The sequence below is a fragment of the Thunnus maccoyii genome, chromosome 14 (assembly GCF_910596095.1).
Source record: "Thunnus maccoyii chromosome 14, fThuMac1.1, whole genome shotgun sequence".
Classification (NCBI taxonomy): domain Eukaryota; kingdom Metazoa; phylum Chordata; class Actinopteri; order Scombriformes; family Scombridae; genus Thunnus; species Thunnus maccoyii.
The window spans coordinates 23,712,606-23,727,952 of NC_056546.1; the positions used below are offsets into that span (position 1 = coordinate 23,712,606).

Consider the following 15,347-nt stretch of genomic DNA (forward strand, 5'->3'; position numbering starts at 1 on the left):
AAAGTTTCCCTCTTCAGCAGATGAATATGATCTTCTACTATCAAACTCTGGACATACAGTACATCATTCTACGCAGTGAAGGTTAATTCAAGTGAAATAACAAAAGGCAAAACACATTTTTCAGTGGAGAGGAACTTAAATCATGTGTGTGATCCACCTTTGTGAAGATTGACTTTCAGTGCTGGTTGAATTTTTGGTAAGATTACAGTCATGTCTTTGTCTGAGGTCAGCTGCTCCCTTTTCCCGCAGGGCTCCACTGAGTCATGACTGAGAAAATGGTGCCCCCTTTTTCTATGTGGGTGTGGATGTCTTCTTGGCCTTTTTATATATACAAATTACCCAAACTGGTAAAATAAAAAGGGATTAAATGACATTAGTTTGATGATGCTCTTACATAAATTAAAATCACTGAATCCCTGACAGCTCCAGAGGTGCAGTGGCTGTGAATCAAAGCCACACCTCAAAGACAGCAATCAACAAGTTAAAAGATAAAGAAAAGATAAGAGATAAGAAAACTAATTCCGACAATTGTGACATCCATAAGAATATCTTATAATCAACATATTGTATCTTCAAAATATAGTAACATCACATAATAACTTTGTTATCACAATAGTAAATAGTTAACCATATAGGTTTTTGTTCTCATCACTTTACTTATAGAAAGTATCACTTACAACATGTGTGACATTAAGACAATAACAGAAAACAATTAGGCATCATAAAGATAACATAAAAGATATGATTTCACTTTCAATTTGTTGATAAAGTCAGGACAAAGGGTAAAAGTAATAATAATAAATAAATAATGTTTTTTTTCAATGATAAATTCCCCACGTGGAGTAATTTTCGTTTTGCTGTAAAAATAATTTCTCACATGTTTATTAGTACATTTGTTACGTTGAATATTTATTCCGTTAAAAAAAGAAGGTAGGTTCCAGTTCCTGTAAGTCTTGCCTCTCATAGTGGCATTTGATCAGTTGAAGGAGAACAGCATTTATTACCATTTGATATTTATTCATAAGTGACAGGAAAGGTTTTAAACCTGAGAAATCTCTCATAACTGAGAGGTTGAGCTTCATCATTTTGTAAGACTGCAAGAAAAGTTATATTCCTGTCAATCCAGTGTTGAAAATATAGTGATTTATTCTTTCTGGTTCTGTACTCATTGTTCCATATAATAGTTTTGTGGGGAGGGGAGGGTGGGGGGGCATGATGGTTGTTTTTTTTTTAAACAGCTTTATTGAAACAAATATACAACAAGTTTACAGCACCTTGTGTACACAACTTGAGTCCAACTTGAGTGGATTTGAATATTGAATTTGAATATAAAACTGGGTCAAAATAGTAAGAAAATAAATCAAATAGTACTATGAACAGAGACTCCTGTCATACTCACAAAAAACCAATAGTCAATCCAAACATTTTTCCAAAGAAATAAAAGGTGAGAGTAGATATGATCACCAATAAACTGTGACAATTTACCCCACAGTTGTTTTGTATGTGGACAGGACATAACATGAATGTACCAGCGTTTCCCTGAGCTCTCCAAATTAGATATAACAATGTGTATCTTTACTTTCTGCTCGTAAATAACGATCAGTTGGATAAAATCTGTAAAGCATTTTAAGGTTATCTCTTTAGTCATGATACCTGAACACCGGTGATGACGGCTGTAGTCGCAGGTCACATGTTATTGTTTGGAGCAGGAAACTGTCGGTTGCGTCTTGAACGCGGCGCTCAGCGGCTGCTCTCCGGGACATTTCTTCACTCATTGATGCTGTGTCTGCCTTTACTCTGTCCAGCATGACCATGGGAAGGGATGCTTATCGGGCAGAGACCGAATTTAATTTCCAGTATGCGTAGAAAGTGGAATAAACGACCTTTTAGCTCGCTAAGTTAGGTGGCTAGCCGCCGTAGCTCAGCTGCCTCTGGGAAAACGAGCTAACCGTGGCTAGCTACAGTGAGCCTCCAAGACGTGGAAGTTGGTGACTACCTGCACCCGGCTGTACAGCCTGCTAGTTACTTATTGTTGTGGAACGTAAAATGACAACAACAATGGAGCTGTTTCAAGCCAAAGACGAATATATTCTTCAGAGCGGGGACCGAGCTCTGTGGTGCAGCCGCAAAGACGGGAGCATGACGGTCAGACCTGGTACGTACTGTATGGATGACAGCCGGCCATTTACCTGAAACTAACCCATCATTACAACCCTTTTCACTGAGCTGAGGGTTTCTACACCTGACAGGATTCCGCTGACATTATTTTCCTGCTGTCTTTGTGGATAAAATGTGGTCAAACTAATGTATCACTCGCAGCTGTCACCCGTTCATCCATGTAAATAGACATTATTGTTCATCCATGTAAGTTAAATAGACATTATCGTGATGATTGCTTAAAACACTCGTAGTAATCCAGCTTTCTTAACCATAAAACAAGCTGTTTGCCATAGGAGAGACTGGCATTAATGAGATGTGTCATTCCTAAGTCTTGAAGTCATCGTCCTAGCTTGCTTACTAATGCCAACACCCCTAACAGGCTTCAAAGTCCCAGCCTTGCTTATGTTACACACTGAGGGTAAAAACTGGACTCTCCAGTTCTTCTATACACCAAACTAGTACGTGGCCCTATTAAGGCGAGTTTCTGCTTTCAAATGATGTGTTTGACTTGTGGCTGCTTAAAAGACACACTGTACCTAAAGAGTGAATAATTAGAAAACTAGAACATCATCCTCATAGTTAAAAAACGAAACCTGTATGTGTAGTTGTTATTAATAAAAGTGTTATTGAAGTCTGAATTTGAGCAACAGTAAAGCAGCTCCTGGCATTACGTCTTGGTAACATTGCAGAAGCGAGTCCTGCTGCTGTGTCAATGAATTGGTCATGCCAAAATGAAATACCGTTGGCCGTGGGAATTACATATTCCCTGCCAAACTGAAAGCACTGCTGAGCTAAAAGAAACGTTTCACCACAGATGCCAGAAAGCTGAGCGTGTTATCCTCTGTGTCGGTTGAAGTTGTATGGCTGTGCAGCCATCCTGAACAGGTTTTTAGTTGCACCACTGTTTCATTATTTAATTGGAAAAAAGGGTTTCCACTCCTCACTGGGTTTCCAACTCCTCTACCCCTCAAGCACACAGTGAACTATTTCCATGATATTAGACGTTCTCAGTTGTGGTATTGTTTTAGTAGTTTGTTTTTCTGCAAGACGTTCCCCTTGGGGCCCTCTCAGCCGGCTCCCTTATACGTGAAATTCTCTGGCTCGTGGAACAGGAAGAGTCATTGTCTGTGGCTGCCTACAGTCAGTCCTCTCCACCCGTAACCACACCCTTTACATTTTTCCAATTTTCTCCACTATGATGTTTAATCCGTCACCAATGCTAAGCATTCCAGTTTTCCTTACAGTCATCGAGTTTGTGCATGGCCATAACTGACTTCAGACTTGGCTTGGTGTTTGAACATGTTAGTAAATGGAGACAGGCTGGTGTTTTCTTCAATCAAATGACACTTTCTTCCAATTGAATGACACTCATTTTTTTGCAAATGTACATGAGAAATGACAGACCACCAAGATTATAATACATTTAGTGAAATCCTTCTCATTATATTTGCATTTACCACAGTTGTAAGTTGTAGACGAAGTATTAAAATCTGCGTGGTTAAGAGTGTTTCACTGGTTATAGAAAATACGTTTTTGCATTGTAACAGGAAATCAGAAAACCATGACTATTTTGAAATACTTTCGGTTTGGTTAATGCATCTATCTCTGATAGAAAAGGTGCGAGTACAGATGTCTCAAGAGGTGACTTGAGGCAAAGTGTCATATACAGTAGGATATTGTGCTTGCAAATATGCAAGTGTAATTTACAGAGTGAAAGCATACCATGCTGTTTGGTCTGGCTACACCAATGTTCTGATGTTTCATCTCCATATTTTTATTTCAGCAACAGACCTGCTGCTAGCCTGGAACCCAGTTTGTCTGGGTTTGGTGGAAGGTGTCATAGGAAAGATACAGCTGCACACAGGTAAGTACTGTAGATAATGAAAAACTTTTGAACACTTTCTCCTTAGATGTTTACTGTTTTTTGCACAGAGCAGACAGATTCTTGCCACTATTTTTCCAAATGTCTGCATTGGCAGTCGGGTTAGCAAATCACCCAGTACTGTATGTTTCTTACTGACAAGAAAATGTGTGAAAAAATGTGTAAAAGTACTTTGAAAGGCATGTAGTCATGGAAAGGAATGAGCTGTTGGTGATGATTCAATCGATGACGAATCTGAGGGTCTGATTTTATTGATGTGCCTCACGGTAGGAGGTTTAAAATGAAGCATTATACCCTCCACAAGAAAATGTAATGAACAATCATATTGTTCTAGTACATCTGATAGATTAACATGATTTAAATATTTATTTACCAGATATCTGCATTATTGAAAGAAGTCTGTGGTTAACGGCTGGTGTGCAGCTGTTTTCACACCTTTCAGAATGTGATGAATTCTGCACCTATGATTCAACTCCCCCCTTCTTCTTCTCCTTTTGGCAGATCTTCCTCTCGGACTTGTATTAATCCGTCAGAAAGCACTGGTGGGCCATTTACCAGGCAACCATAAAGTCTACAAGATCACCAAGATAGCTGTCATCCCTCTGTCTGACGAAGAGCCCCAGGAGCTCGAGCTGGAGGTGTGCATACTAATACTGTGATGAGACATGAGAAGCAGTGTTCATGTTCTAGTGTTTAAATTATTGCACTCAGCCGCCCTTGACAATCATTATTACAATGCGTGTGAAAATCCTAAATTGTTATTTAATGCACTCAAGAATACCTTGTATGCGTCAGTGTGTGATTCATCTCTGACGGGCTGATAGCGGTGCAAAATAACTTGTAGATCTTTTTTATTTTATTAAAAGATCGGTTTTATTTTCACCCACACATTTGAAGCGGAAATTAAATGCAGACAATGATTGTAAATTATCTCAGAGGAAGTTGAATATTGCTAAGATTTCAGTCTTTCAGGGGAGCTTCATGGATGGTGAGACAGAATATTTTCAAGTGAGTAATAACGGAGGAGATAGATCGTTCCTGGATAGGCTTTTAGAATCCATCCTGTTGTACATTGTGCTTGTACTGCAGAATAATCATTCCACACCTTTTTGTGCCCAGAAATCCTATAGCTTAATGTAGCTGTTAGGCTGTGTGTAGTAGTTTAGGAAAATGAAAACTGCATAAAGTACTGTGTATTGTAGTTTTATGGTTGTATGTAGTGGGTAGTAATATTAGTAGTAGTAGTGTTTTTTGTGGTGCACCAGGGTTCCATATTGAATCTCATTGATTTTTGTTTTGAGAACTTCAATGTGGTACCAAATTCAGTTATGTCATCATCACCAAACTGGTCCTCTTTATCTTTCAAACATCACTATTATGTTTATGAAATTTGTAAGATTACATACATTTGATAGAAAATCCTCTTTTTCAGCCTTGCAAGAAGCATCACTTTGGAATAGACAAACCAGAGAAACTGGCCCAGTCTCCCGATGAGTCAAAGTTCTTGATGAAAACTTTAAGCCAGATCAAATCTAATGTGGGTGTGCCCATCAAGAAAAAGGTATTTGTTTCTGTACATTTGATGAAATTGTCTTGTCATCTTCAAACCCACACACTACCTTTCTTATCTTTCTCACATCGAAAGGCTTTTAAGTCAGGATTTTTCTTTCTTTGCTTTGTCAACATATCACTCTTTTCTATCCACTTGCCCAATCCAGTATTCCCCTGCCTTCCAGGTAAAGGAAAACAAAGAGAAGGAACGTCTGGAGAGGCGGCTGCTTGATGAGCTGTACAAAATATTCATGGACTCGGATTCCTTCTACTATAGCATGACCTATGACCTGACAAACAGCGTGCAGCGCCAGGGAGACTCGGAAAAGACCAGTTTACCCCTGTGGAAACAGGTTTGTAGAGAAACACAAACATTAAGTTGGCCTTGTTATCTGTTTTTTGTATGTATTACAAAAACATACATCTGACTGTTGTTTTCATTCTCTGTGAAAGGTGGATGACCGTTTCTTCTGGAATAAACACATGATTCAAGACCTTATCAACCTTCAGGTAACACACAGAAATACTGAGCAGCACGGCTTATTGTTGTTTTTCTATTTTCAGAATTGAATAATCGCACTGTGTCCCCAGATTTGATTTGTTGACAATTGCTGACAGAGTTATAGTATTTTTCATTACAAGTGTCTGCGAAAAGAGCGTAGCTGGCCCTGCTGGGTAAGCGTGTCAGTTGTATGAGCGGATGATTATCAGGACTTTATCACAAGTGTATGAAAATACTTGGTGAATAGGAGCGTTAACAGCTCTTAAGTTATGGAAGATTATCTGCTTTGGATACTTGATGGATGCAAAACGCTTCTCTCTTCTTAACATGGCAAACAGCATATTAAACCTTTTACATTTTGAATCCTCCAGGTTCCAGATGTGGACTTCTGGGTGATACCAATCATCCAGGGCTTTGTTCAGGTGGAGGAACTTGTAGTGAATTACAACGAGACCTCTGATGAGGAGAGGAGCAGCCCTGAGACGCCACCACAGGAGGTCACCTGTGTTGACGACATCCATCCCCGCTTCACTGTCGCCCTGATCTCCAGACGTAGTCGCCATCGTGCAGGTAACAAAGATAAGCTACTGTCGGTTTGGCTGAGGCTGACTCTGATTCAGCCTAAATATATGGGTGGTGTTCACCCCACGTCCAAATAGGATTCCTTTCAGGAAAGGCTTTACATAACTTGGTAGACAATGTTTTTTTTATTCCCTTCAAGTGAAGCGTGATCTGTGATATAAATAATCTTTGACTAGTGTTCATGCATTCTCCTTGCCCAAAGGGATGCGGTACAAACGCAGAGGAGTGGATACAGATGGCCATGTGGCTAACTATGTGGAGACAGAGCAGTTGATCCACGTGCACAGCCACACTCTGTCCTTTGTGCAGACTCGTGGCTCTGTGCCTGTCTTCTGGAGCCAGGCAGGGTACCGCTACAATCCCCGGCCACGCTTAGAGAAAGGTCAGTGGAACCTACATTATCTTGCACACAGTCTATAAAGAGGGTTTCACAGTGAGTGCACTGGGCCTTGCACTTCAGATATTTTTAAAGTTGCACCTTAAAAAAGACACAAGTGTTGTTCTTTGGTTTTGCACATCTGCCAGAGTCAGCTATGTCTTACATATTGACTTAAAGATATCTTGTTGGTTATGTGTCTTTATTCTGACTGGAATTTTGAGAGATTACAGATTGGATTTGGAGAATTTGCTGTGTTTTCAGATGAAATAAAAACTGTGATTTGGTCCTTAGATCTTTATGGCATATGAAACATCACATCAGTCTCCAAAGTAACAATGATGTAACAGTTTGTCTTTAACCAGATTGAATTCAATGGCAATCATTTCTATGTATATTTTCTGATGTTTCAGGAGAGAAGGAGACCATGTCTTACTTTTCTGCCCACTTTGAAGAGCAGCTTAAAATCTGCAATAAGCAGGTGGGTTTGCTTTTCACATGTGTATACTTGGATATGTAGTTTGAATCTTCTCTCAAAGCTTTTTTCATGCACACTACCAAGCTTTATGTGCTACCTGAAAATGACTCTGAGAAAATCTGGATCAGAACTGCTAACATTTTTTTGCCATAACCCTGCTGGTGTCATCTTTAAGCATATTTTGTACCACTTATAAGTGATTGAAAATGTATTTAGGTAGATTAATTCATGTGTTTTAACAATAGTGATGCTGATTAGGTGCTGAGAGAAAGATGTTGCGGGTATGTAGCAGTCATGTTATGTCAAGCTTTTGAGACTGTTGGCCTATTCAACATCTCACTTTGTTTCCACAGGATTGGCTTAGCAGGGTCTAAATGTTAATACACACAGGGCTTAACTCTTCATTGTCTTCTTCAGGTCATCATTAACTTAGTGGACCAAAGTGGACGGGAGAAGCTGATTGGTGACGCATATCTGAAGCAAGTCCTTCTTTACAACAACCCAAACCTCACATACGTTTCATTTGACTTCCACGAGCACTGGTGAGTGAACCTCTTTCCTCTTCAGTGTTACTTTCTATTTAATGTACTCATAGCAATCTTATTTTATACCACAGTGCATTTACTTCCCCTTCATGCTTCTTATATCCTCTTTCCCAGCCGAGGTATGAAGTTTGAGAATGTGCAGATACTGACAGATGCAATCTCTGATATCATCACTGACATGAAGTGGGCCTGGTAAGTATCATGTTAGTATTTTGTGCTTTTTAGAGAAATGTTAATAACGTGAACTCTTGGACATCTTCATTAGGACATGATATTTATTTGTAGTTAGAAAACATTGTTTAGCTTGTTTGTAATCTTTATTATTGGATTAAACATCTTATTCTGAGTGTATGTTGCTCCGTCAGGGTGGACCAGGATGGAGTCATCTGCAAGCAGGAGGGCGTCTTTAGAGTCAATTGTATGGATTGTCTGGACAGGACAAACGTGGTCCAGGCAGCTATTGCTCGGGTGGTGATGGAACAACAGGTGAGATCTTTAACTTGTTGGGATAAATGCAAAGAAAACAGCATACATATCTCACAACACAACATTTAAATTGTTATTATACACTGTAGTACAGCAATGGACTGTAAATGCTGCTTTTATGAATTTACTATTTCCTGTACCAGTGACCTTTGAAACTGAAACTTGCATAGTTCCTTAATGAAATCATAGTTACTAGTTATAAGGACAACATGAAGATAACAGTGTCCAGCAAACAGCTTTCTTTTTAAAATACATATTTAGAATATGTAATAATCATTATTATCAACTTCATTGACTTAATTTATATGCCAGCGTTCTAAAATTATGATTGTAAAGTGATTCACCAGATTCACTTGGTAACATGAATCCTTGTCTCTGTTAGTTTGTAGGCTGTTTACTCTGTATTTGTACAACAGATTACTGGCATTTGCCTCTGTTTGTTCATCAGATCACACACACTAACAGTAGGCCTTTGATGTCTGTACAGCACTAAATGGCAACGGTAGCAGAAAAGATCTTACGGCACACTGGCATCCTAGTTTACACTCACAATATTTTCAGCTTTCTCGTAATCCAGCAACTCCCCTGTATTCATCTTGGATTAAATTTTGGATTACATTTAATGAGCAAATACAAGTGTAAATTGAGCAGTTCATGAAACTGGATACAGGCTGACCTTTCCCACAGGTGCAATGTAAACTGAAAGAGAGACAGTGTAACAGTGAGCCCATGGAGAAATGTCTCTTTTCTTCCCACAGCTGAAAAAGCTGGGTGTGATGCCTCCTGAGCAGCCTCTCCCTCCCAAATGCTACAGGATTTATCAGATCATGTGGGCCAACAATGGAGACACCATCAGCAGACAGTATGCAGGCACAGCAGCACTCAAGGTAGCATCACTGTCTTGATCACTGCACATTTGTTCACATCTGAATTAGCATTTTGTTTTGTTTATATGATAGTTTAAACTCTTTATCTTATCTTTCTGTAATTTAGGATGAATAGGAAACAGAGCATTCAGTATTTGTAGTAATTTAAAGGATGACAAACATGAAATGCTTCAGACTTAACCTGTGTAGGCTGGAAGTGAAGCCAGATAATCTCTGGAAAGAACTAACCTGTAGACTGTTAAGTACACCAGACCTGCATTCACTACCAGAGCTGCAAATGCTACATGTGTTGAGAACACTGTTTCAATTGTTTTTAGGGAGATTTCACCAGGACGGGGGAGAGAAAATTGGCTGGAGTGATGAAGGACGGTGTGAACTCAGCCAACCGCTATTATCTGAACCGCTTCAGGGATGCTTACAGACAAGCAGTCATTGGTATGGAAGATTCTAGCTATAAATACTGTATGTGTGTGTTGATGCCCATCTTGTCTCAAAAACAGCCTTTGATTGGATCTTCTGCCTCTCCCTGCAGACCTAATGATGGGCCTGCCAGTGACGGAGGACCTCTACTCCATCTTCAGTAAGGAGAAGGAGCATGAGGAGAAAGAGAAGGAAAGCCAAAGGGGAGCCCAGGAGCAGGTCAGCATCCTGCTTCAGACCTACATGCAGCTTTTGCTGCTCGACGATGAGAAGTTTCATGGAGGTTGGGCTCTGATCAACTGTGACATGAGGTTAGTGGCTTGTTTCCTTTCTGAATTTTGATGTTTATGAACTTAATTCACCAGGGGTATAGAGACAACCAACTCCTTTTATAGTATTTGGTAGACACAGCCAGCTTCAGATTTAAACATTGTTTTCAGAAGTTTCTGAAGTGCTATATCACGTTATTTCTCCCACCAGCCTTATTGACGCAACCAACAAAGATGTGGATGTGCTGCTGCTTCTGTCTGACAAAGCGTATTACATTGCTTAGTAAGTCTGACTTTAAATTTCCCCAAATATTTTTTTTTTTAGAAATTGTTTTTATGAATTCACTTATGTCTGCTTATTTGTAGCTACGATGAGGAAGCAGATAAAGTCAACCAATACCAGAGACTCAATTTAGAGGGTTTGGAAAAGATTGAAATTGGTAAGTAGTCAGTTGCACTCAAAGGAGAAGTGAGGTTCCTTCTATACTGACTGAGTCATCCAACACTTCCCGAAAGTGTGTTTAACGGTTTCTCAGTAACCTTTTAGCAATATCTCTGCTGATTATGATTCATGCAAAGTAAGCACATCACTAAAAGTGGAAGTTTTAAGTGTGTGTATTTTTCTGCAGGTCCGGAGCCTACGCTGTTTGGAAAGCCAAAGTTCTGCTGTATGCGTTTGCATTACAGGAGTGAAGAGACGAGTGGATACTTTCACACACTACGAGCAGCCACACGAAATCCTGAGGACGATGGAAAAGGTAGGATATAATATACTGCTTTAAATTCTTTGACAGGCTAGAAAAGGAAGCTTTTTAGATCATAAACTTGATAGTGGTTGAGAAATCCATTGTGATATATTTCAGATACATTACAATGCATTGCTGAGATGCTTCGCATTACGAAACAGGCCACAGGGCTGGACCTACTAGTGGTTGAAAAGAAGCTGGAGAGGTGAGTCGCCATTAAGATCATTAGCATTAATATGAGTCTCTCTTCACATAATTTAACCATTAAAATTCATATAAACATTTGCAACCATAATTTTAAACTTTTAACCACTGACAAGAGCTTTGAATCATGTGCTTTTTTGTGTCTGTGCTCCAGGCGGCAGAGTAAACCTCATGAGGACATAATGGGGATCCAGAACAAACCCGCAGACCAGGTCCAGGGCAGCTCTGGTCTGGCACAGGGCAAAAGTTTCATCCTAAACAAATTCTCCTCTCTCAATCAGAAAGTGAAACAGACCAAGACAAACGTAAACATTGGTCCCTTCAAGCCCCTCGGTAAGCTGGGAAGCTTCTCTAAGCCTGATGTGAAGGTCAATTTCCTGAAACCAACTATGCATGTCAACCTGTGGAAGTCGGACAGCAGCTTGGAGACATCAGATGGCAACCCTGGCACCGGAGTCCTGAAAGATATTGGTGACGAGCACTCTGAAATTTCCGACGACTCTGACTCCTATAATTCTGACCCAGAGCACCCGTGCACTGGTTCCTTAGAAAATGTGGACTATGTGCTGCCCAGTTGTGGCATCGTAGCATCAAACCCACGACTGGGCAGTCGCTCCCAGTCCATTAGTAGCGTGGAGCCAAATATCCCCTCCGTCATCCGGGTCACTGGCTGTGACGGAAAGCAGGAAAGCTCCCCTCAAGTCAGTGATGACAAGTCCCCAGGGGCCGCCTCGGTGGCTGAAGAAGCCATTCTGATTGACTTTGGTACCCCTATTGAAGCCTACTGCCACCAGTTTGTCCAGGATGCACAGACCAAACCTGTTGAGGTGTTTGGAGAGCAGCCGCTAGCCGCTGCCCCCTCACTCAAACCTGTAGTGCCTGTGCAGAATAAGACCCCAGCAGACTCAGACAAGCAGCCAAGCTCCAAGCCACAGCATCAGCAGGAGGAGCCCCAGCTCCCCAGGCCATCCCAGCTAGACGTCCAGTCCACTACCTCCAATTCCAACCTCCTCACCGTCCAGAAGCCCAGCTCTGCGGCGTCAGGAGGCTCTCAGAGAAGTCTGAGTTCACAGTTGGAGGGCAGCCTTGGCCCTTCACCTGCCGACAGCAACGGCAGCCGAGTGGTGTCCCCCTTTGCCAAGATCAAGAGCTCCATGGTCCAGGTGGCCAGCCTCACCCAGGCGGGACTCACCCAGGGCATCAACTTTGCCGTGGCGAAGGTTCAAAAGAGCCCAGAGCCAGATACTGTCAACGAGGCCCAAGAAAACGAGCTGAAGGCAATGTTTACACAGTGCCAGACCAGGATCATTCAGATCTAGTGCTTTCCTTGTAGCAGGATTTTGTAGTAGTACGTCATGTAGAAACTTCCAGTATGGTAGCAGTAGCAAAAGCTTGCACATAGCGTCACTACTCAGCCAAGAAATGCGCTCCTAAATTTGCCCTTTAGTTAAACTTTCCCCTGTTAATGATGACTATTGTACAGAAGTTAAAAATACAGTCAAACCCAAATGTCAGTAATCATGTTTACATGCACACAATCATGGAACAAGTCTCGTAATCCTAAGAAAATACAGTTGATTGATTACAGTATCAGGTGTTCTCTTTTCTATGGCTTAGTTATCAGTTGTCATCAATACATTTCCTCCCTTTAGAAGTTGCAGCAATAGGGATACCATGACTTTTCTGTTGTTCCAATGAACATCTTTCTAGTAATAATGGTAACTGCAAAATGTGCAGGTTGAGTATAGAAATGATAATCAGTAATAGCTCAAATAAACATTAAATTAAATGTTTTATGGATCCATGAAAATTTTACACAGTAGCACATTTGATTAGAATGGGTACATCCAGATCCTAAATCACTCCAGAAATGCTGCTACTGTACGAAGATATGATTAAAGTTGAAGGATATTCTCATCCTGATTACCTATAGAAAAAGTAATTAAGATATAAATATTGAGGTTTTAAAAACTTTTAACCTCAGAGTGGTATGCAGAGTGTTTTTGTGCATGTAAACATGTGACTGTCCTTAGTCTGAAAAGTTATTTTTCCGATGACCCCTTGCATGTGAGGTTGATGGTAACAAGAGATTTTGACAAGGCAGGTAATTACTAGCTGCATGTTGAAAGACCAACTCTGAATTTCTCATGTACTGTATGTCATCCCATATGTGCAGGTCACCTATTGGCATTTGTGATAATAGACCTCGTAATAACCTTACAATTTGTAACAGTTGTTGTAGAATCCGACCAAATAACTTTTGTGATTCCCAAAGGACATTTCTGTGTTAACTATTACCCTTTGTATAGCTGTCAGAAACTAGCAAGACAACATACTGTACGTAAGTTATCCTATGTAATATCAATGTTGTCAAGTGTAACTTAAAAGATATACCGTTATAGAAACTATGACTACAAAAGACCTTAGTAAGAGTATCCTGGTTGTTGATATGTACAGTGAGTTTTATGTTTATCCGTTCCCTGAGTAGAGCCTTCCCTTAAGCTTTTTGTATTGATGGTAGGGTGGCAGCATAATATGTTCAAAGAGGTAAGAGCATTATATTTTGAAAAGATCGCCCAGTGCTGTCATCGCTAACCTTGAAAAACCAGAAAACTACTGGTTGGAGTTGTTTTTGATAGATTATATGTATTGAAATAACTATTCTGCTAATGGTTGTACTAATTAACTATATGAGGGTTTGTTTGAACCGAGTCCTCGGCCAGCGTTGTACATTGACGTTGCATGTTTGACAAAGACAGGAGAGTAGCATATAGTAGGTATATATGCAATTGCACCCACCCAACTATTAGAGACACTGACGCTTTATGCACTCCCCAAACTGAAAGCATATTTGCCTTAACAGGGAATTGAAGTGGGATTATGTATATCAGGTATTTATGGCAAAATCTACCTTTTTAAGTCCATCCTTACATGTTACATTTGGTGTACTGTATAAAATATCATGTTCAGGGTTACTGTGTCATCAAGTTTTATCTTGGGATATTTCATCTGCAGGCACATATATTCATCATGTAAGGCACATTATAGAAATGAGCAGGCTTTAGAGATGTTGTGTGTATGTACTGTTCAGTATGAGTGTGTTAGAGCATTCCTGTTGCTGCTGGTATTTAGGAGTGCTCACTCTCTACATATTTATGTGTTATGAAGCTGTAAACATTAATATATTGTACATGTTTTTCTTCACTTAACCTCAAGATTCCTCATTAGTCCCCTGAGAAACATTACAGTTGTTGTTATTCAGTGAAAATCTCCCACAGAACCACATTATAGTCCCCCAGAAGAAATGATAATGAACCTGGGCTACCATATCTCAGTGTTGTGTATATTGGTGTCTATTTATGGTAAATAATAATAACCTGGTCTGCCTTGAGTTGGAATATCCCAAGATAAAGAATCAAACATTTCATATTTTGTGTTATGTTTTCTGCATTCAGCTTGCTCACCAGCAGATAAGATGTGGGATACTCGTGTATTTTATCTGACTAATTGTGTTAAGTGAGACTGTAGCCTTAGCTGCTTTGTGGGTGCTACATTATATAGTTATCCAACCTGCTGATAGTGTGTGGTGCTGCCAAAGCTTTAAGGTAATCGCTGCAATGCAATATTTTAATGCAGAAGGTTAAAGGTGTTTTTCTTTTTTAAAACTTCCTTTAGGATCGCAAACACTGGAGCAGTTCTCACGCAGAGCAGAAACTTATTCTGTCCTAAACTGGCTGTATTAAGCTAAAAGGAACAGTAATCCTCAACATTCCTAATAGAGACCATAATGCTAGAATATTGGTGTCTGGGTTTTATATGCAAAAGCTGGCAGTTAATATTTGATCCTTTGATTCGATTTGCTGGGTGAGATTTTTCTCCTTTCCCTTTGTTTTTACACAAAGTGCTTTTGCAACCACTTCTTTATTGTCTGGGGTTGTCCTCCCTGTCCATTTGGACCCCAGACCATGATTTTATCATGTGACAAGAGGTCTTCAAGCATTTGATTTGCACTGTTTCAGCACATTTTCTAGCATTAGCACCATTTCATCTGAATGTCTGTGGTTAATGGTCATACCTTTCCTCCTTACCAACTGACTGTTGTCATTGTTTTCCACAGTGTACTGAGATTGTATTGTATATTAAAGTATCCTATTTATTCTTATCCTCTTTGGGTGTGTTACTTGATAACAAAGTGCACTGTACACTTTTTGTCTAGGAAGATATTCCATTGGAATAAAAAGTATATGAGTGAACAAGTG

The 15,347-nt window shown here is 40.0% G+C and overlaps 1 protein-coding gene across 2 annotated transcripts; it reads left to right on the forward strand.

The window, feature by feature from the left end:
• The first annotated feature begins 1,280 nt into the window (after positions 1-1,280).
• inpp5f (inositol polyphosphate-5-phosphatase F) lies at positions 1,281-15,250 on the forward strand. Of its 2 annotated transcripts, none has more exons than XM_042433322.1 (20): positions 1,281-2,155; positions 3,944-4,024; positions 4,544-4,680; positions 5,475-5,603; positions 5,761-5,946; positions 6,047-6,103; positions 6,467-6,665; positions 6,880-7,059; positions 7,467-7,534; positions 7,949-8,073; positions 8,191-8,268; positions 8,442-8,562; positions 9,321-9,449; positions 9,767-9,884; positions 9,982-10,180; positions 10,350-10,421; positions 10,505-10,578; positions 10,768-10,896; positions 11,002-11,089; positions 11,243-15,250. In XM_042433322.1, exons 1-20 carry the CDS (start codon positions 2,047-2,049, stop codon positions 12,405-12,407), a joined length of 3,444 nt encoding a protein of 1,147 aa, XP_042289256.1. In that variant the 5' UTR covers positions 1,281-2,046; the 3' UTR covers positions 12,408-15,250. The 2 variants fall into 2 exon arrangements, with proteins under 2 accessions (XP_042289256.1, XP_042289257.1); XM_042433323.1 differs by having other exon boundaries at positions 5,779-5,946.
• The last annotated feature ends 97 nt before the right edge of the window (positions 15,251-15,347 follow it).